Source organism: Hemiscyllium ocellatum, chromosome 1, assembly GCF_020745735.1.
Source record: "Hemiscyllium ocellatum isolate sHemOce1 chromosome 1, sHemOce1.pat.X.cur, whole genome shotgun sequence".
Classification (NCBI taxonomy): domain Eukaryota; kingdom Metazoa; phylum Chordata; class Chondrichthyes; order Orectolobiformes; family Hemiscylliidae; genus Hemiscyllium; species Hemiscyllium ocellatum.
This window is the reverse complement of record NC_083401.1, coordinates 104,912,233-104,935,163: the sequence shown is the minus strand read 5'-3', so window position 1 is coordinate 104,935,163 and position 22,931 is coordinate 104,912,233. Positions and strand designations below refer to the sequence as shown.

General features: G+C 39.4%; 1 protein-coding gene across 6 annotated transcripts in view; it reads right to left on the bottom strand.

Annotated features, from left to right (window-relative positions):
- The window catches only part of rbm47 (RNA binding motif protein 47), a 252,859-nt gene that overhangs the window by 17,363 nt on the left and 212,565 nt on the right, over nucleotides 1–22,931 (bottom strand). For all 6 annotated transcript variants that reach the window (XM_060824626.1, XM_060824617.1, XM_060824645.1 and 3 more), the window contains one exon: nucleotides 10,973–12,120. In XM_060824626.1, the coding sequence (XP_060680609.1) occupies nucleotides 10,973–12,089 (1,117 nt within the window). In that variant the 5' untranslated portion in view covers nucleotides 12,090–12,120. Of the gene's footprint in view, nucleotides 1–10,972; nucleotides 12,121–22,931 lie in introns of those variants that run through there.

Here is a 22,931-nt window from a genome sequence, read left to right as displayed (position 1 = left end):
AGCCCTACTGCCTCCTAGTACTGGAGATGCAGATTCAATTCCATTCTTGGGTGACTGTCTGTGTGGAGTTTGCACGTGTTCCCAGTACATGCGTTGGTTTCCTCCAGGTGGTCCGATTTTCTCCCACAATCCAAAGATGTGCAGGTTAGGTGAATTGGCCATGCTAAATTGCTCAGTGTTCAGGGATGTGTAGGTTAGGTGCATTAGTTAGGGGTAAATATAGGGATAATAGGGTAGGGGAATGGGTCAAGGTGGGTTACTTTTCGGAGGGTAAGTGTGGACTTGTTGGGCCGAAGGGCCTGTTTCCAGAATGTAGAGATTCTATTCTATTTTATGAATAAACTATACAATGGAATATAACCTGCTCCTTAAAACAAAAAACCCACTTCACAACTATAATTTACACTTTATATAGACATTCAATGTTTTCCTAGGGTTTCCTCCTTTTCAATTCTTTTCTCAGCCTAGTAATTTGTAATTTTAGAATTGTCTTTCACAAGGAATTGTCTTTCAATGTTCAGAGGCTCTCCTTCAGGTCCAAGCAATTTGACCCTTCCAGTCTCATTTAAATTCCTCACCAAGTTAGTTTTTTCAATCCAGACTTAAGGTCTCACCCACATTCATGTGCACAAAATTAGAGAACATTTTTGGTCTCTTTACTTGCACTCTATCTCCTGATAAAAAAAGAATAAAACATCCTGTGATATTCAGTGATATTCTAAAAAAGCTTGTGACCTGATCTTTATGCTGGCTGCCTCTGCATCATTTTGTGTCAATGTGAATCGCAGGGGTTTTGTATCTAGGGAGAAATGCTTACTAATTATCCTTGTGACCTCAACTATATTCAATCTTGGAAACAATTTAACAACTTACAAGACAACTGTTTTCAACCTCAATGTTCTCAACACTGATTTTGGGATTTTGAAGACTCAGTCCACATTGTTAACACAGAGATGCTGCTAATGTTCCCAAGCATAAATGCCTTGTACTTTCATTACATTAAAACAACACAAGCCTTTCTTTGATCTCCAATAACTAAACTATCCAAGCTTACCTCTCTGGCAGACTTCAGAACTGGTCCATGACCCCCTGTTTTTACCCTAAATTATAGAGACACTGTCTCAAAACATAATATTATAACTGTCGCAATTGTAATAACTTAAAATAAGCCTGCACTACTTAAAGCTCAATGGCATCTTTTCAAAAGGATGTGGATTCTGGCTACTGCAGGTGCTGGAAGAGACACTCTGAGCAGAACTGCGTAAATGGTACAGTAGAGCATAGCATGTGTCCCAAGGTTCTTTGATACAACACTGAACCTCTTTATGTTGGAGATGGATACTAGCAGAGAGTTCTTACATCCACAAAAGGGCCTCTAAACAGATATTGAGAAGACAGTGGGAACAGACAGATATCACTGTTAATGAAAGGAATCTAGCCCGGAGACTTTGAATGTAGTGGGAAAAAGTTTAATGAATTCACATGAAGATCAAGGTTAGTGGAAGCAGCTTCGAATATCATACTCCCTCCGATTAATCACTAGGCTCACACACTGCCCAATTCATTCACCTAACATTCACTATCAAGCATAATTCATATCCTGATTTGGAGATGCCGGTATTGGACTGGGGTGTACAAAGTTAAAAATCACACAACACCAAGTTATAGTCCAACAGGTTTAAGTGGAAGCACACTAACTTCTGGAGTGTCGCTCCTTCATCAGGTGGTAGTGAAGGGCTCAATCCTAACACAGTTTATAGCAAACATTTACAGTGATGTAACTGAAATTATACATTGAAAAATTGATTGTCTATTAAGCCTTTCATCTGTTAGAATACCATGATACTTATTTCATGTGTAAATCACAAAACCTCTTTTTAAAAAGTTGCATTCTCGGGTTAGCTGTTAACAATGGTGATAGCTAGACAACATGTTGAAGGTGTTGGCCCCCTGTGTTCTCTTGTCTATGCCATGCTGTTTAGATTGATTCTAATGAATTCATGCAGTTTTTGAGCTCAGAGTTCTACATGAATGTATGCAGTTTTTAAGCAAAGTACAATGTAACCCTACAAGTACAAATTCACCCCACAAAATATATGTGTGCATGTGGGTGTGTGCGCGTGCATGTGTAGTGCAATGGTGATCACCTGTAAGGTGACGTGAACCCAAGGTCCCGGTTGAGGCCCTCCCTATGGGTACCAAACTTAGCTATCAGCCTCTGCTTGGCTACTTTTCACTGCTGCCTGTCCCAAATTCCGCCTTGGAGGATGGTCACCCGAAGGTCCGAGGCTGAATGTCCTGGACCACTGAAGTGTTCCCCAACTGGGAGGGAACACTCCTGTCTGTTGATTGTTCTGCGGTGCCTATTCATCCATTGTCGTAGCCTTTGCTCGGTTTCCCCAATGTACCATGCCTCAGGGCATCCTTGCTTGCAATGTATAAGATAGACAACGTTGGCTGAGTCACATGAGTACCTGCCATGGACAAGGTGGGAGGTGTCCCCACGTGTAATGGTGGTATCTATGTCCATACTCTGACACATCTTGCAGCGCCTACTGTGACAGGGTTGTATGGAGTTGCCTTGAGAGCTGGGCAGCTTGCTACGAACAACGATCTGTTTGAGGTTTGGCGGTTGTTTAAAAGGCAAGTAGTGGAGGTGTGCGGAAAGTCTTGGTGATGTGTTGATAATATGTTGCAGGTCAACTCATATCCAACATCCATTGTCTCACCTCAACCTCACACATTGCAAGTCTCATACCTATATCTCACAATTTGCACAGTTTGCCAGCTATTCAACTCAAGCAGATACATCATTCAAATACATTGCACCACACTCACTGACACTCTCTCTCTCTCTTTTGCAGGTGGCATATTGCCAAAGGCTTTTGTAACTAGTGGGCCTCCAAGCATGTGAAGGAAACTGTGATGGCCTTCAAAGGAATAGCCAGAACTGAACCTCCTGTGGCCAATGGTGGAGTTGAAGTCACCCAGGATGACCACAGAGAATATTCCCTAATCCATTTAATGAATTCCTTGATATTATAAATATGGAATAGAGGCAATCCCTATTCTATGTAAATCACTGAAAAGGTTTCAATTAGAGTTGTTGTAGAGACTATCTGCTTTCCTGATGAGTTGGAAAGTGAAGGGTTGAGGTTAGAGAATGTCCCTCATAGCAAAGTATTTTTCTCCTGTATTCTCTGGAGTTTGGATGATTGAAAAAAAAATCTCATTGAAAATACAAGATTCATTAGGGCTCTACAGCATTGACACGAGAAGTTGTTTCCCTTGGCTTGGGAATCTAGAAGATGGGGACTCTATCTCAACCCCTCACTCTGAGACTAAGAGAAGTTTCTTTCTGAATGAATCTTTGGAATTCTGTGTCCCCGAGGGTTCTGCATTCTCCATCATTGAATATATCCAAGGCTGGATTGATATCTTTTTAAGGAATATGGATATGAGAATTAAAGGGATATGGGGAACAAATGGGAAAGTAAAGTGGAGGCAGCAGCTAGGCCATGATTGCATTGAATAGTCAGAAAGGCTCGAGAGGCCAGGTCGTCTATTCTTTTCATGTTTTACATTTTCAATATATCTTCTAATATATTTAAATAGACAACCTATAAAAGAAGTCCTATGTTGTCCTGAAAGTGAATAGATAGATACATCCCGCAGAGAGCCCTTCACTCCTCTTCCTTGCTCTGTGAACAGCTTGTCTATTTCAGTATTGCCTGTGGTCCATCTGTTTCTCATTCTGCAGACCAAAAAGGAATGGAAACCCTTGTCTAGGAGAAAGCGATCTGATCAGAGGTCTTGAAGTCAAAAACAAAGTCATCTCTATGAGCAACACAACTCCAACTTCAACTCTGAACAACTCTATGAACTCTGTAAACTCCATGAACACTTGAGCAAAATAAAAGTCTAGCATTATGGCTGTAGACCTCACCGAGGCATTCACAACCGTGAGCAGAGATGGACTTTTGGAAAATTTTTGTAAGACATGGATGCCCATCCAAGTTCTTGGCCATACTGATGCGATATCATGAATGCTGATATGGAACAGTTGAACACAATATCAACCTCTCATGTCCCTTCTGAATCTCCAGTGGTGTGAAGTGGGCATCTGTGATGGCCCCAGTCCTATTCACCATCTTCTTCAGCATCATGCTGCAGCAGGCAGTGGAAGACCTTGAGGAGGGAATTGACGTATGGTTCTGAACTGATACAAGTCTTTTCAATCTCAGGTTTCCTCACAGAAACAAACTCATCCATGAACTTCTTTTCACTGTTAATTGTGCTTCTACAGTCAGTTAAATCTGCCATGTATGACATCATGTTTTCTCGTCAAGATTAGAGTGATTCCTGATGAAGTGCCTTTGCCTGAGACGTCGATTTTCCTGCCCCTCGGATGCTGCCTGACCTGCTGTGCTTTCCTAGCACCACTCTAATCTCCAGCATCTGCAGTACCCACTTCTGCTATCATGTTTTCTATGCTGGCACATCTCTTTAGACAAAAAACCAGTTTAAAGCAAAACTGAAGTCCTACAGTAGCATGCACCCCAAGAAGAATACAGATCACCAAACACTGTCCCTGAGGGAATCAAGCTGGAAGCAATTTCTCTGTTTGGGAAGTGTCATTTTGTTTGATGCCACTGTAGGCAAGCAGGTTGACAACAGGCTTTCAAAAGTAAACAATGCATTCAGCCAACCGTATAAACAGCTGTGAGGCAACTGGAGTCTCAGAGCATAGATGGAAATCAAAGTGTAGAAAGCTGTATTCTTAACTATCCCTCTGTATGGCACCAAATCAAGGCTTCTCTACCACCGTTACATACACCATATATAGCAATTCATTCACCATTACCTCTGCAGTGGCCTCAAGATCCACGGGAATGACCCCATTACAAACATGTGGAGCCCGGGAAACCGCTATCTTCACAAGCATCAAAGCTATCCTCCTGCTTAGGATGGATCATGTTGTCTGAATGAACAGCTGTCATCTGTCCAAGCTTACTTTGTATGGAGAGTCCACCACTGGTAAATGCAGCAGCAGAGGAGTCCCTTACAAAATGTTTCAAGGACTCACTAAGCATGTGTGCCACATCAGCTCTCCCAGTGGTGAGATCATGATACCTGGACCTGCTACATCAGCAACGGTACAGACACCAATGAGACTGAGTGAAGACACAGCATGAAAAGAAAACAAGGAGAAGGATAGATCCAAATGTCACTTGCAGTAATGATGCTTTCACTTGCCCACATTGTAGGAGAATTTGCTGGTCACAAAAAGGCCTAACTAGCAATCAACAGACCTGCAACTGATGAATACAGCCTTCTTCAAATCTTCATCTGTGAAGAAATGCTAAGGAGAAAGTGCTTTCCTGCTGCTGAATGTATGTACAGCTGCATGAGGTTAAGTGAGGGTGCTGGCTGGAGCAGCTAGGTCAAAATTGGCACTCATCCCCTACTCTTCAAGCTCAATCCAATTACCTGTATTTCCAGGTCCCATCCATGATTGTTGGTGTCAGTCAGCCACAGTACTGGAAGTGGCCACTGTTAGTGGTAAACGCTACTGGGACAGAAACGCTGCCTGTCCTCCAATTGACTAGCAGCTCTTGGAGATGGGGCCATCACCCCAAAAGAGATGGATGTCTCAAAACCAGGGAGATAATTGGCCGATGGGCTAGAATTATATTGGAGTCCTGGAAATGTGTGTGTGTTTTCTTGTCATGGCCATCATTTTGGAACAGTACCTGCAGAATCCAGACAATTGGTACGGCAGAGCGGAATTTCGTTGCCTTCCTCTTATAACATAATATTTAGAAATGTTGAGGGAATGAAAAATAATTTGGATGGAATGGACATTCAGTGCAATAAAATTGCTGATGAACATGCAGGATTTCAACAGTAAACTATAAAACAAATCCCTGAAATACTGCAACTGGTTTCTGTACTCACTGTAACAAATATTACAGTTTCTTCAATAAGATGCACAGTATGTCCTTGAAAATGATAGGAATGTGACATTGTTAAAGGTAGCAGTTAGGAAAATGCAATTCATTTGTAAAGACAAAATGTTGTGGATGTGCTGTGACAGAAACACATTTTGATACAACCCAAGTTATTAGTTATATTCTGTCCTTGGGGATGGACTTCCAATCAGGTACCAATGAGATTTGTCGGGGCCCCCTAATAGTTTAGTGGGCTCAGTGAAATCTCTGTCAGGACTGCCAACACTCTTGACTTTGTTTTGCTTTATTGTTGGCTTTGCTGGATTTTGACATTTTAAAACTGCTGCTCAACTTGCCTTTACTGCTGGACCTGTTTTAAATGTGATTTTACATGTAACACAGCATGGAAAATGTGCCAATGTCTACTTCAGCTGAATTTTTATCAGTTTATTTCCTGGAAATGTGCTAATGGATAGACTGAACCACTGTTGTAATATTTAGTTGTCATCCTGGATTGTATCTTTAAGGTCAAGTAATCTATAGTTGTGCAGGTCATTTGTGATCAACAGTCTGAAAAGATAGAAACTGCTGGAGAAACTTGCAGCTCTCCAGCATCCACATCTTTGTCTTACTTTAGTCTGAATAAAAGGTTGGCTTTTTAAGATGTGTGTTGCTGGACACTCATCTGATAATAATGGAAATCAATTTTTAATTTCAATCTTTAATTTCACTGTGTGAATAGTTTTAATGTTGAATGCTCCCTGATCTTGACAATGGAATCACTAATCAATCTTACCCCAGTTGTATGAATAATTTCTGTTTTCTTAAAGCTTAAAAGCTTAACCCTTCCCATCGGACAGTCCTATAGGGCAACCTAGGTAGCTGCAGTCTTCCTTCCAAGTCTGATGTTTTGTGACCCATGCAACATGCCTGCAGAGACTCAGATATAATTTCTTCTAAAGTCAAGATAACATCAATTGAGCAGAACGTGTTCATAGAGAAGAGCTATCATTCCAATCTGGTACCAAGGGAATGATTTTGCTTGGGCTGCTATATCATGGCCCATATTGAGGAGAAGAGCAAAAAGATTCTTTATGTAACTCAATGAGTTTGGTGTTGACAGCTAGCATTTTCAGGATGTGGTTTGAGTGTCCATGTTTATAGCTATCCTAGACTTCTGCATTTGTGATAATGGAAATTTCTTCTCTCAATATAGGCCACTTCCAATAGCATGACAGGGGTAGGAGCCCTGCTAGGAGGGAAAGGGAAATAGAGAGAAAAGGCAAATGGGAAATAAAGGGAAGAAGGAAGGAAAAACAGTGGGAGAAAGGAGAATATTTTCCAGAAGCTGCTGGAAACAAACATAGAATGGGTCAAAGAACAATCAATTTTCATACACTCACATTAGAACCAATGATATGAAAGTGTTATGGACCAGACCAGACATCCCTCAAAATATGTTAAGATAGTCTAGACCCCAACGTTTTCATATTTTAAAGGTAAATGTGAGGTGCTGCGTCCATATAAAATTTGATTGGTCAAGCTACACCCAATTAAGCAAAACAAAGTAAATTCAAACACAATAGTTAAAATACAACAAAAGAGAGAGAGGAACTTGGAACAACTTAACTCTATTGGAAAACTTAACAGAATAAAAGATTGTTTTATTACTAAATTGTAACTGTTCTAATATAGTAACATTCCATAAACACATCCTTGGCAAAAGGCAAATTCAGAAAACGGATTGTTTCACATGCAGTTCTCCAGTCTAGGAGGAATGAATATTAAAACACAATTCTGAGAGAGAACGAGAACTCCAGCTTTCAACTGTAGCAAAAAGAATTGTGACAGCTGTTTCACAACCTTCTGCCACTGATAAGAAAAACTAAAAAAAAATCCTGATTCAGTGGTTAGGAGCTTGACCACATCCATTTAGGCTGCTTCTATTGTTCTAACTCTTTAAAAAAACACCCAAGGCCTCACAAGTTGTTTATCTGTTCCCCCAGTCTCTCTCTAAAAAAAACCTGAACAAAACACACCTCTTAAAGCCGCAGTATGAGACAAAAGAATAGGGAGGAGGTCCTGATAAACAAGTCACACAAGGAAGGAGCTAGATTTTTAACAAATTACTTTGAGGGTGGTAATATTGGGATTATTACCTAGTCCATATTAATTGGCATAGAGACAAATATGTCAGGAAAGTAAACATATGAACAAAAGAAGAGGTTTTATTTAACAGGAAACTGACACTGTGCTGGGATAGGAAATGGGCTTCACCCAGACCAGGCTAGGCAAAGGTCTGAAAAGAATAAATAGAGCAATAGAAAGGACTTTGAACTAATGAAGATAATTGAATGTTCAGATAGAATTTAAGGCAAGTGTGATAGTAACTTACAAATAACACACAGGGGATGAGAGCAGAGAACAAAGTGATAATTGATAAAAGATAATGTAATACTCCAGGTATTGAAAGGTTTTAGGATGAAGTAATAAAAAGCCTGTTTAAAACAAAGTGTGATGAAAAATATGAACATGGTATAACAATGCACAGAACAACAGCGACAAATGTGTGACAGATCAAAAAGTGCATCAAAGATATTGTCAAGTTATGTGGGCAAGGTGGGGACAGTTACCTGAATAAGAGTTCTTAAACACAGAAAAAAGAAACATAGCAGAAGCAACAAAATAAGTGAGTAATAAACATCCTCTTGTATCACCACACTTACCAATAAATCCCTTTTTAAAATAATACTCTTCCTCTGTTTTTCACACTGAAGTGTATAATTCACATCTAGCCACATGGTACTGAATCTGCCATTTATTTGCCCACTCAGTTAACTTGTCCAAATCACCTTAAAGCCTACTGGTATACTCCTCACAATTTTGTTCAGGTTTGTGTCATTTCAATGAGATCACTTCACACCCTACTAAATTCAAAAGAACGCGGGCTGATTCCATTGATCTCAATTTCACATCATGACCAGCATATGAACCTGCAACCTCTAGGCTATTAATGCCAGTAATTTAAGGACTACACATTCATGTTCTCATCAGTAGCAAGTGTGGGAATTTCCAATACAATTTTCATAAAATTAATAGCTAATTTCATCCCATAATTGTACCAACAATAATATAAAAATTAAAAGTATAAAATATCTAATTATTTCAGTATTGCTTTAGGTAAGCTAAAGAATAAACAAATATCTGTACAGCACTGGACTTTTAGTTTGTCCAGATATCTGAGATTTTTAACCATTATATACAGTCAGAGAGATGTACAGCATTGAAACAGACCCTTCTGTCTAACCCATCCATGACCAGATATCCCAACCCAATCTAGTCCCACCTGTCAGCACCTGGCTGGTATCCCTCCAAACCCTTCCTATTCATATACCCATCCAAATGCCTTTTAAATGTTGCAATTGTATCAGGCTCCACCAGTTCCTCTGGCAGCTCATTCCATACATGTACCACCCTCAGCATGAAAAAAAATGCCCCCTTAGGTCTCTTTTATATCGTTCCCCTCTCACCCTAAATCTATGCCCTCTAGTTCTGGACTTCCCAGCCCGAGGGAAAAGACTTTGTCTATTTATCCTATCCATGCCTCATAATTTACAAAATTAAGGTCCGACGCTCCAGGGAAAAACAGCCCCAGCCTGTTCAGCCTCTCCCTATAGCTCAAATCCTCCAACCCTGGCAACATCCTTGTAAATCTTTTCTGAACCCTTTCAAGTTTCACAACATCTGGAAACCAGATTTGCACGCAATATTCCAACAGTGGCCTAACCAATGTCCTGTACAACTGCAACATGACCTCCCAACCCCTGTACCCAATACTCTGACCAATAAAAGAAAGCATACCAAACGCCTTTTTCACTATCCTATATACCTGCAACTCCACGTTCAAGGAGTTATGAACCTGCACTCCAAGGTCTCTTTGTTCAGCAACACTCCCTAGAACATTACCATTAAGTGTATAAGTCCTGCTAAGATTTGCTTTCCCAAAATGCAGTGCCTCGCATTTATCTAAATTAAACTTCATCTGCCACTTCTCAGCCCATTGGCCCATCTGGTCCAGATCCTGTTGTAATCTAAGGTAACCCTCTTCGCTGTCCACTATACCTCCAATTTTGGTGTCATCTGCAAACTTACTAACTGTATCTCTTATGCTTGCATCCAAATCATTTACGTAAATGACAAAAGGTAGAGGGCCCAACACCAATCCTTGTGGTACTCCACTGGTCACAGGCCTCCAGTCTGAAAAACAACCCTCTGTCTTTTACCTTTGAGCCAGTTCTGTATCCAAATGGCTCATTCTCCGTGTATTCTGTGAGATCTAACGTTGCTAACCAGTCTCACATGGGGAACCTTGTCGAATGCCTTACTGAAGTCCATATAGATCACATCTACTGCTCTGCCCTCATCAATCCTCTTTGTTACTTCTTCAAAAAACACAATCAAGTTTGTGAGACATGATCTCCCATGCACAAAGTCATGTTGACTATCCATAATCAGTCCTTGCCTTTCCAAATACATGTACATCTTGTCCCTCAGGATTCCCTCCAACAACTTGCCCACCATCGACATCAGGCTTACTGGTCTATAGTTCCCTGGCTTGTCCTTACCACCTTCATATCAGTAAAATACTGAACAAAGCAACAATGAATACAAAAGTTTGCATGGACATTTAGGCCATAACTTTGATCTTGCCAAAACGGAAATAAAACATCGCTAACAGTCCAAAGATTCAGATCTTCCCCATCAGAAAATGATTTTTTCCTATCCTCGCCGACGACAGATGTGCAGATATAAACCAAAAGGAATTTAAATATATTCCTATATTGTAAATGTAGGTACAATATGATAGCCATGATACAATGGAAATAAAAATGGTGAAATATAAAAACAGGCATGTAACTTGTGATAAATCAATTTAAAATTATGACACAGTCAAACAAAAAACATTTCACTCTATTGCAAAATACTGATCAATTTGTTTAAGGTCATAATATTTTACTAACCTTTGGCAAAATATTCTCTGTTCGGACCAATTAGTGTGTTGTAGGGATACCCATAATAGGTTAGTGTGTAGGGATCACATGAGTAAACAATATTTGCTTGAGGTGTTTCTGTTGGTCCCCCTTTTGCTGCTTTCTGGTAACGACTATACTGCTCTTTGTCCACAGGCTTGGCAAGGGTCACCTCAATATAGGAACCTTCAAGGTCAATGCCATTTAATTTCTCCATGGCGAGAACTGCATCTTCCCTGGTAGTGAAATGAACAAAAGCATAATCGCGAATTTTCTTTACTCGCTCTACACAGCCGGGATTAAACTGACTGAAGATTTTTTTAATCGTGTCCTCCATGGTTTCAATCATCAGATTTCTCACGTAAAGAATTTTAACAGTTTCCATCACATCTTCATCAACATCTATCTCTGGTTCAGCCCAGTCGACCGCAATTTGATGACCCCACAGCTGGATTCTTCCAGGCATCAGCTTTCTTCGTGCCATGGCTGCTGCCCGGTGACTTTCATATTCTACAAAAGCAAATCCTCGGTTTTTCATCTTGTCAGCAGCACTGGCATAGACAATCACATCTAACACACCTTCTGTTACTTTTGAAATCTCTTCTAAAATCTCCTCTCTTTTCTTCATTTTTGGAATGCCTCCAATGAAAAGTCTGCAGTTGTCCACACTGCTGCAAACACCCAGCAACCTGCCGGGGCGAATCTCATAGTTATTAAGCTCTCTAACAGCTCGTTTGGCTTCATGTTTAGCTGTAAACATGACAAAGGCATAACCTCGGTTTTTACCATCAAAGTCCATCATCAGGCGCATCTCATACATCCGCCCCACCGACTCAAAAACAGGGACAAGCTCATCTTCATAAACATCGCGTGGAATTTTGCCAATAAAGACCTCACAACCACGGGGCGGAGGATGGCCCTCCCATCCAGGGGGAGGGCCGCCATATTTACGTTGGCCATTTTCTTGAACCATTGTGTAGCCTGTACGTTCCAAAAGTGCAAGCAAGGTAGCTTCATTAGGAGCACCAGCAACACCTTCGTGGACCTTAGTTGAAGATATATTGCAAGAATCTGTACTCATCATGGTACTGGAGTCTTCAGCTGTCATTCTGTCAAAACCATCCAAATTGTGCTCAGACCTGAAGGCAAAAGAGGGAAGTCTCAGTTGAATGATCAAACAAATGAACATTAGAATGAAAGATCACAGCCAATAAAGTATTATTGAAATGTGATCAGTGCTATATTGTAGAGAAACTCAACAGACAATTCACAAACAAGGTTCCAAAAGACAGTGATTTGATAAATGACAAGATAAACCATTGAATTGCATAAACAATCAGAAATGTCGCAATTTGAAAATGCCAAGGAACATTGAGAACTTCCCTCATTTGATATCTTAAAACATAAGGAACTACAGGAAGAATTTATTCAATTTTTTTGCATTTGGTCTTTCAACGTCATTTTCTGAAAGTTTGAGTTTTTTCTATAGATGCAGTTTATATGTAATAATGTCCGATGATAAATTGAAAAGCAAGGACATGCAATGTAGTTAGAATGATCAGCTATTTGAAAGAATGTCTGGCTCCAAGTTGTCTCAGGCCAAATGGCTCTTTTGATTATAGAGGTTACTTGCTTATTCTTTTTAGCTACAATTGTCATGACGGTGGCTTTTGGAAGTAGGTAAAAACAATGACTGCAGATGCTAGAAACCAGATTCTGGATGAGAGTGGTGCTGGAAGAGCACAGCAGTTCAGGCAGCATCCAAGGACCAGTAAAAATCGACATTTCGGGCAAAAGCCCTTCATCAGGAATACCTGATTAAGGTCTTTTGCCCGAAATGTCAATTTTACTGGCTTTCGGAAGTGTTACCACTGACAGAACTGGTTAGACGTCTGTGACAAAATGTGTTTGGTGAAAAAGGTGGAACACTTGCTGCCAACATTTTTTGCATGGTTCTTTTACATAAACACTGAAGTGGCCTAACATTACCATTAGAGTACTAGTTTTTAGCAAATGGATAACTACAACACAGCAATGGCACAACTTCAAAAAAAGCACACATCATTGTTAAGTGTTTCGTGATCACTTGAGGTTGTGAAAGGTATTATATAAAACAAAAAAAACCTTATAAAAAGGTTACTAGCTTGTAACATAAACTAGCGAGTTTTGAGAAGATTTGCAGCTCAGGTTGAGGTTCTGGATGTAGGTTTGCTTGCTGAACTGGAAGGTTAGTTTTCAGACGTTTCGTCACCATACTAGGTAACATCATCAGTGAGCCTCTGAATGAAGCACTGGTTTTATGGCCTGCTTTCTATTTATGTGTTTACATTTCCTTGGGTTGGTGATGTCATTTCCTGTTCTTTTTCTCAGGGGGTGATAAATGGGATTCAAGTCAATGTGTTTGTTGATAGAGTTCCGGTTGGAATGCCAAGCTTCTAGGAATTCTCATGCATGTCTGTTTGGCTTGTCCTAGGGTGGAAGTGTCTTCCCAGTCGAAGTGGTGTCCTTCCTCATCTATATGTAAAGATACAGATCTATATGTAAAGATACAGATCTGTATGTGGATCCCAACATTCACAAATGAAGCTGTATTAGAACATTATTTCTAATGAGCACCACATACTGCAGCACAGAGGAACTACGAAGAGTAGAGGAAAATTACCTATATAGTGTATTCAAAAAGAATGGGTACCCAATGAACACAGTCTGCCAATTTCTCTGCAAAACCCCAAACAAGCAGACAAAACCCATCCAGTAACCTTAGCCACTCTCCCCTTCATCAAAGACATCTTGGAAATGACTGCCAGACTGCAGCATCATGGTAGCCCACAAACCCACCAACACACTAAAACAGTAGCTAATGAACTTGAAAGACCCTATACAGTCAACAAGCAAAACTAATGTCATTTATAAAATATCGTGCAAGAACTGTAACAAACACTACATTGGACAAACAGGCAGAAAACTAGTCAGCATGATACATGAACATCAACTAGTCACAAAAAGACATGATCCACTCTCACTAGTATCCTTACATGCACCACTTCAACTGGGAAAACACATCCATCCTAGGACAAGCCAAACATAGACACGAGCAAGAATTCCAAGAAACATGGCATTCAAACTGGAACTCTACCAACAAGCACATTGACTTGGATCCCATTTACCACCCCTGAGAAAAGAACAGGAAATGGCATCACCACAGGAAACGATATCACCAACCCAAGGAAACCTAAACACAAATAGAAAGCAAGTCATATGACCAGTGCTTCATCCAGAGGCTCACTGATTTTACTTCGTATGGTGACAAAACATCTGAAAATGAACTTTCCAGCTCAGCGAGCAAACCTACATGTTACATTAACTCTTGTTTCTTTCTCTTCGGATGGTAGATGACCTGCTGAGTATTTCCAACATTCTTTACTTTCATTTCTGATTTCTAACATTTGCTGTATTTTGTGTCAACATGTTATTTTTATAATCCTAAAACTGTCCAAAATATAAAAAGAGAATGTGACACATGTTGTTTGATGTGCTATGTTAAGGAACAAATGCAGTGATATGCATTTTTGGAACATAACGTTACATGAGATATGAGTGATTAAACTTAGACAAAGAAGATACTTGTCATAATCAGATCGTGTGGGATGATATTCCACATTTAATTGGAGGCAAGATCAGCAAACAATTTTATACAGCCTGATTTTCACTTTAAGTAACTTCACTGTGCATAAACTGGGTAGACAGTCTGTTATAGGCCAGTTTCTGGCTGGTAATAAGTGAACAATTGCCCCACTGTTTATCTCAATAGTTATTACTAAGTTCTGATGAGTACTTCACTTCAATCAAAACAATTTTCTTTTATTATGCCATCATAGCAATAGGAAAAGCAGATCTTCCCCTTCATGTTTCTTAACATGAAATGTTTGATTGTTTTAAACTTTGTGTCTTTTATATGATCTGAATTTGGAAATAAAAGGCAAAAATCAGAAGGTCAAGCAGAAAGGTGAGCCATTGTGTAAAAACATTCTTGTTGCATTTTGGAAGAAACCATTTTCTCAAGTAAAAATTTTGAAATACTATATGTTAATTCAGCATGGATAACTATTACACTATTAGGATTTTAACTTGCTGATTTTCAATCCTTCAAATCATAACAAAACTCAAAGACAACATTTCAAGGTCTACATGTATACAATACAATATTATCTTTAATTGGTTTTATGTATTGTCATTTTCAAGGTGTCTATCTTTAGGAGTCACTTATGCCTGTAGTTGAAAGCCACACAGTCCGTAATGTTTCAACAACACAAGTCATACACAGGCAAACGGAACATTTTCTATACATTGAGTCTAGTTTGAAACTCAGAATACTAATTATTATTATTATAATATTATGATATATGTTAATCATTTGCTTTAACGTTTTCTAATGAATAGCAAAGAATCAACAGGCTAAAAGTTAATGCAAGCCTAAAAGTACAAACAAATTAAACTCTTCATAAACAGTAACTCGTGTATTCAATTTTTAAGACCAGTACCTGTGCACAGTGATACTTAATATAGAGCTCCTATCACCAGACTGAAACTCAAAAAGGCAAAACTGGGTGTTCTCATGCAGAGTCCTGCATGCAGTAACACTGTGTACTTTCGTACAAACAATAGATCATGGTGAAAATTAGAGATAAGAGCAGTTTTATTAGTTTTTGTGCAGAATAATTGTGCATGTATTAGTCATTTGCCTAAAGTACACCAGATGAGATCTTTGTTGCCTCAATATGGACTATTCCACCACCATTTTGACCAGTTGTTCAAGTCTACTTTCCATAAATTTGAGGTCATCGAAAAATCTGCTACCCCTGTCCTAACTTGCACCAAACCAGAGTCACTCATCATCTCAAATCCCTCTCATTAGCATTTGCTCCTGGATAAACTTGGCAACAATTTTTTTTAAATTAAAACTTTTGATTCTTATTTGACATGTACGTGATGGGCCAATTTTTTTTTTAAATTGGACCCTCCTAAATATCTTATCTAACTCTGATTTCTTGAGTTCTCCTAATTTTAATTGTCCCACCATTGGTGACCCTGTCTCACCAATTTCCTTAGCTCTCCTCCTCCCACCTCAGCCCAGATGCAACCCTCCAACTCAGCACTGCCCTCTTGACCTGTCCTACCTGTCCATCTTCCTTCCCTCCCATCCACTCCACCCTCCCCTCTGACCTATCACCATCACCCCCTACCTCCATCCAGCTACTGCCTTCCCAGCTACCTTCCCACCCACCCACCCCCCAGCCCCATCTCCACCCTCCTATTTATCTCTCAGCCCCTTTCCCAACCCCACATTCCTCCTGAAGGGCTTATGCCTGAAACAGCGACTCAGCCTGACCTGCTGCGTTTTTCCAGTGCCACACTTTTCAACCCTGTCTCAGCAGCCAAGGCAAAAGCTCGGAAATTCCATCCCTAAACTTCCCCAACACCATAGATCTCTTTTCCATTTTCATTTAGAAGTTGCCTCTTTGATGAAGCTTTTGATCACCAGCCTTAAAGTCTTCCTATGTACTTGATTGTCAAGTTATACTTTATATTACTCTAGCAATGTGTTTTGGTATGCTTTGATATGTTAATGTTGTTGTTCAGTGCATGTAAAACTTTGGAACATCCCCTCTGTCCAAAATAGCTCATTAAACACTTATGAATTAACAGGCACTTGGTTGAATTACAGAAGCAATCTAGTGTCTACACAATAAAAACTAGCAAATTTTCTTTTGGGTGAGAATTAGAAAAGAAATCAATTCAGTGAATCTGCAAACTGAATATGACGTAAGATTCTGCAGAGATATTTCATTCAATCAGCACCACCACTGATTTTGCGTGACAAGAGAGACATTATGAAAATTATAATAATGACTTTTTAAGTCGTACAGTAATTAGTTAATAATATAATCATGTAAGTGAAAGTTCCTAATGCTCCAAGATAAATTATTTTTAAAATTTGAAAGATTTGAGGCATTTTGCTGATTTTTCTTTGGAAGTTGTGCAAGTATCACATTGTCTCATGTGAAAGAATCATGATAATATTTCTGGTATTATTTTAATAAAAGTAGCATCAAAAGAGGAAGCCAACAGGGAATTGTGCAGTGAGGAGGGCCTCTGATTAAGGAATTATAACTATTCAGTGGGTCGAGCCCTTCCCACCATTTAATGTCATCATAGTTGATCAAACACCTCAATGCTTTTTGCTTGCTCCATTCCTATTATCCTGTACACTGCTGGTAATCAGATATTTACCTCAAACATGTTCAAAGCCTCATCCTCCACAGCCCTTCCATGCCTACCAGTTGTAGGCAGAATGTTGAAGTATCATACAAGTTGCATATTAGTGAGTTATTTTAGTACTGTTAGTTATGAAGGGTCTCCAAGTAATCTAATGATTTTGGTAGAATTTCTATATCGTTATTGGTGGATTCAAAGTTCCTTGTACTCCAGTTCTCCCCTGTGCTCAGTTGTACTTATTAAATGCTCGCAAGTGATTTCCTGATTTTCACAATAGTAACTGGCTCCAAGAAATGGTCCAAACTCTGAAGTCAATGCAGTTACATTTGCAGATGTCATGTGATCTGACATTATGTACCAACCTCGAGGAATGCTTCCAATCATAACTGGCAAAAACAAAATGATTACTGTGTTGCTCATTTCTTTTTTTTTTAAAATGAGCAGGGGGATATACCAAACAGGTTTGGCCTTGACTCCATTACCTCATTCCACTTGAAAAGTTCAAAAAAATTACACAGCTTATTTATATTTCACACCAGCACTAAACAGGAGTTTCAACAAGGAAATTAATAGAGTTAGAAGTGTTTAGATACTGTATAGTAACCTCCAAGAATGAAGTTAAGGAATGGCAACCACTAAAGGGTTTGAGTCAGAGTGATGTAAATTGTTTTTACATTGCTAAACCAAAGCTATCTTACTTTGAACTAGTCACTTTCAGATGTCTCAGGACGCAAGTGGTTCACTTAGAGTTGATGAGACTACTTGCCCCAGGAGATATTTTCTCCCACTCTCCCAGCTTCAGCTCTAGCAGCTCAATTGGATGAGGATTGCTACCTGTAATGGGCTTTGCCCAGTGTACCTTTTGTTAGGAAGAGGAACAGCCATCATCACATTCCCCAAACCAAACTGAATATTTCCTTCTCCCTGACTGCACCCTGTTTCCATGGATACTGAACACCCCTCGCTAATCACCAACTCCCTCAACCCTCCTCAAATAAAGCCTCAACCCCTTAAAAACTACACTGTATCCACTCCCTACCTTGCAATCCTCATGACAGAAGGTGGAAATCTTCTATCCTGCAGCTTATTGTGCAGTATACGTTCCCTGAGATGAGTCATGATTTGGAGGTGCTGGTTTTGGACTGGTGTGGACAAAATTAAAAATTACACAACACCAGTTTATAGTCCAACAATTTGGAAGGTAGTGCTTCCAAATAAACATCTTGGACTATAACCTGGTGTTGTGAGATTTTTAACTGTTTCCCTGACAGGGAGCTAAGCCTCTCAGACTGATTTTCAGCAAAGGAGAAACCTCTTAATAAGAACCTTGCAGGCAACGACAGAGCTTTCTGTGAAACCTGAACATTCCTGGAGATGAATACTTCAACACTAGCTTGGAAAGTTTGGAAATCCCAGCTTGGTAGTTATGAGGGTCATTCTTGTCCAAGCAGAACAATATAGGTGTAGAATCATGTTCACACTTTATACGCCCGAGTTAGTGCTCTGATTTGCACTGTGCAGTTGATTGACTTGTTCACAGGTGGCTTTCTGGCTATTGGACCTTCTCACACAAAAGTAATGTGATACTTTATTATAGGCAACCCAACTTTTAGCAGGTAAATTCAATAAAGTTTGTTAACTGCACCACAGTTCAACTGATCAAAGGTCAATACAAGTTCTAGAGCAGCAAAATTTAAAACATTTCTTTTCAGTGTCAGGCTGTGTTGCCCTCGGCGTGCTGGTATAGTGGAAGTTCAGGGAAGGGGGGGTAAGGATTGTGGCTAAAATAACAGTAATATACTAATTTGTCATCAGCACCATTTTCACATATTTAAAAGGAGAACCACACTAATTTATATCTGGTGTCTTTCCTACTTGCTCCTTAATATCTGGGACCTATGGAGACAAATGCTGTAATGGTTCTCCTGCTGTCTGCTACAATATCAGAAACAACAGAAAAAGGCATCAATAATTTTCAACATTCTCAGCATGAAAAAGCAAAAAGCAAGAGGCTCACTTTGGAAATTCATTAAATTGCCACAATAATGTAAAACATGTATCACATTAATTTTCACCCCCCCCATCTGTTGATCACTAACTAGACGTTTACATGAAAAACAACAAACTGAGAATAAAATGAAAAAGTGCTGAAGAAACTCCAAAGAATGTATCCAAAGCAGAGTCACACTGAATTCAAAATGCTAACTTTTGAGTTACTGCAGATGCTAAAAACAAATGCTGAAGTATTAGCATTTTTTGCTTTTACTCAAATGCGGAATCAACTGGGTTTCTCTTTCCATGGATGCTGCCTGACTTGCTGAGTATTTCGAGAACTTTCTTTTCTCATTAGCAACTGTTGTTGAGCTATTTGCTCATTGAATCAAGAGGAGTTGATTCAGTATGAACATGCTGTGGAGGAGCTGGCGTTGGACCAGGTGGACAGAAGTTAAAAATCGGACAACACCAGGTTGTTGTCCAACAGGTTTATTTGCAAGCACTAGCTGATGAAGGAGCAGTGGTCTGAAAGTTAATGCTTCCAAATAAACCTGTTGGACTATAACCTGGGTGGTGTGATTTTTATCAGTATGAACATATGATTTACAACAGGAAATGGGTGTTAGTCACAAAAAGACACTGTCCCTGCAGCAAAGGCTCAGGGGTGACTTTATAGGGGTTTATAAAATCATGAAGGGCATGGATAGGGTGAATAGACAAAGTCCTTTTCCCAGAGTGGGGGTGTCCAAAACCAGACGGCATAGGTTTAAGGTGAAAGTGGAAAGATTTAAAAGGGACTTAAAGGAAACTTTTTCAAACAGAGGGTGGTGCGTGTATGGAATGAGTTGCCAGAGGAAGTGCTGGATGCTGGTACAATTACAACATTTAAAAAGCATCTGGATAGGTATGTGATTAGGAAGGGTTGAGGGGGCTATGGGCCAAATTCTGGCAAATGGGACTGGATTAACTTAGGATATCTGGTCAGCATGGACAAATTGGACTGAAGGGTCGGCTTCTGTGCTGTACACCTCTATGACTCTATATCTTCGCATTCAAATGAGTGGAGCCACAAGAGTCCCTCACAGTATGTCTCAATAGGTTGGCTAATATAATTATACCTGTCAATAAGCTGAAAGTGGCAGGCCAGGTTAATAGTTAACTATCACAAAGATGTTGTCAATCCCAGAATACCTGTGAGCACACTATGGCTATCAACTAGCAATCAAAAGTTTCTGTCACATTAGCCACATGTAATTCTTGAACTTTTGCAAGAGAATTCATTTAAATTATCAAACAAATGTCCTGAAGTTTGATCAAAATTGTCCCTAGCTCCTATTGATGGAGGGTTTGGCAGGAGATTGATGGAGGTCCTGGAGGGTTGCAGTATCTCTGGTAATCTACTGAACTCAAATTTAAGTTACAACAGATGGTCAGTCTAAACCCTCAGGTATTTCAGTGTCACTGTTTTATGTACATGCTTGGGAACATAAAAATTCTTACAAAAGCTCACCTTTGGAACAGCAAACAGGTCAGCATCACGTTAAAACAAAAAGAGAGTCAACAACTCCTTGTATCTATTAGTTTATTTCTGAAATGTAGTAAATATTATTGCTACTTTAAATTGTGATAGAACTGCTAATATTCAGATCTAAATTGCAGAAAAATTAAAGAAAACACGTGTGAACTCATTAAAGGGGGCATTGCCTTTACAGAAGTGTTTTGGTAAATGCATTCTTTGTTTCCTGCACAATGCAGTGAATTAACATTATTACATTGAAATTAATCAACTCATCAGGATAATAATCACTGCTATAATGAAAACACTATTCTCACTTCCAGTGACCAAACCAGAACCTTTTTCAAATTCTTCCAAAGATGGAGAAAAGTGAGCTAAGTTTTTTTTTAAAAAGTGCAACTCATTTATAACAACAACATCTTATTGATTGGTTCTCCTTTGCATGTGTAAGAGGAAGTAGTTGTGGAGGAGGATTGACATAGATAAATGCTAGCCAAGCACAGATTTAATTTCAGAGATGCTGAATTAGAACTTTTTGTACAGTGATATGAGATTCACTTAGTTGTAATCTTTTGCTGACAAGTAGTAATTATTATTATCTACCATTTCTGTAGGTTGTTTGGAAGAGTGGTTGACTTATGAGTAATCTCGTGAACTGAACTAACCTAATACAAGGCCAAAACAGATCAGCGTGTGAAAGAGATAAATCCTTTAATGTTTCGGGTGGGAATCTTCACTACAGCTGGCAATGGGCAAACTTAGCAAAACAAAGAAAGTTCCTTCTTTATCTGGGTCTGCCTTACAAAAAGGGTTTCTATCTTCTGTGCGGGTTCTAATGAATCCTCAAGATTAAAACATCACTGCTCTGTAGCAACTCAGGACAGCTATGGTGGCCTGGTTGTAACAGTCATGGTAAGCTAATAAAAACATTTTAAAAACTCAAGCTAAGGAGGCCCTGAGCACATATGATTTGGAGACATGTAAAGCTCTATCCAAAGCATTGATCCATTAGCAACTTTCTTACTAGCTCTTCTGTTTGCAAGAACATTCAATGCTGGTTTGGACATAGGAGGGCTTCAGGAAAAGGGCCAGAATTTATTTTCAGCTATCATTTAGAGAGACATCAAAAAAGTGATTGCATCTTACAACTGAAACATACAGATTCCACAAAGCATATCAACACTTTAGAGCAGATGGTACATCAAAAAGTCACAAAAAAACTGTAATATTTCAAAACATTGCAAAAAACCTATAACTTAGTCCTTTAAAAAATAGGGAGTCATAAACTCAATGCGAAGAATCTAGGAGAATGTTAACGTAGCTTTCTAGGCTAAGATTGGGGTGACATTAGAGGTCAGTAAAGCCATGAAGGGCATGGAAAGGATGAATAGCCAAGGTTTTTTTTCTAGGGTGGGGGAGTCCAAAACTACAGGGCATAGATTTATAGTGAGAGAGAAAGATTTAAAAAGGACATGAGGGGTAACATTTTCACACAGAGGGTAGTGTGTGTATGGAATGAGTTGCCAGATAGAGTGGTGGAGGTGGGTACAATTAAACATTTAAGAGGTAGCTGGACAAGTATATGAATAGAAAGGGTTTAGATGATATAGGCAAATGCTGGAAAATGGGACTAGGTCAGATTGGGATGTGTGGCTGTTGCAGATGAGATGAACTGAAGTGTCTGTTTCCATGCTGCATAACTATAACTCTGACTCTTACTCACAGGTTTCCAGAAACTGTCAAAAAGTTGGCAAGATTTCAGAGACCAACATGTAGTTGATTTTCCATAGTGGCTGCCATCTATAGTACAGCATGCCACGATTTTGGATGTACTCCACAATTTCTACACATTTCCTCAATACAAAATATGCAAACATGCACATGGCATAGACCATTCAGCCCTTCAACTCTGAAAAGATCATGGCTGATTTGATTGTGACCTCAACTTTCATGTCTATCCTGAATACCCTTTGTCTCCCTTGTCAGTCAAGCATTTAACCAACTCAGTTCTTAAAAATATTCAATATTGCAGCCTCTAACGTCCTTTGGTTAAGAGAACTACATTACCTAATGACCACTGGAGAGAAATAAATTTTCTCCACGTTACATGGGAGAACCCTTACCTTTCAACAGTGTTCCTAATTCTCATCTTTCTCTCAAGAG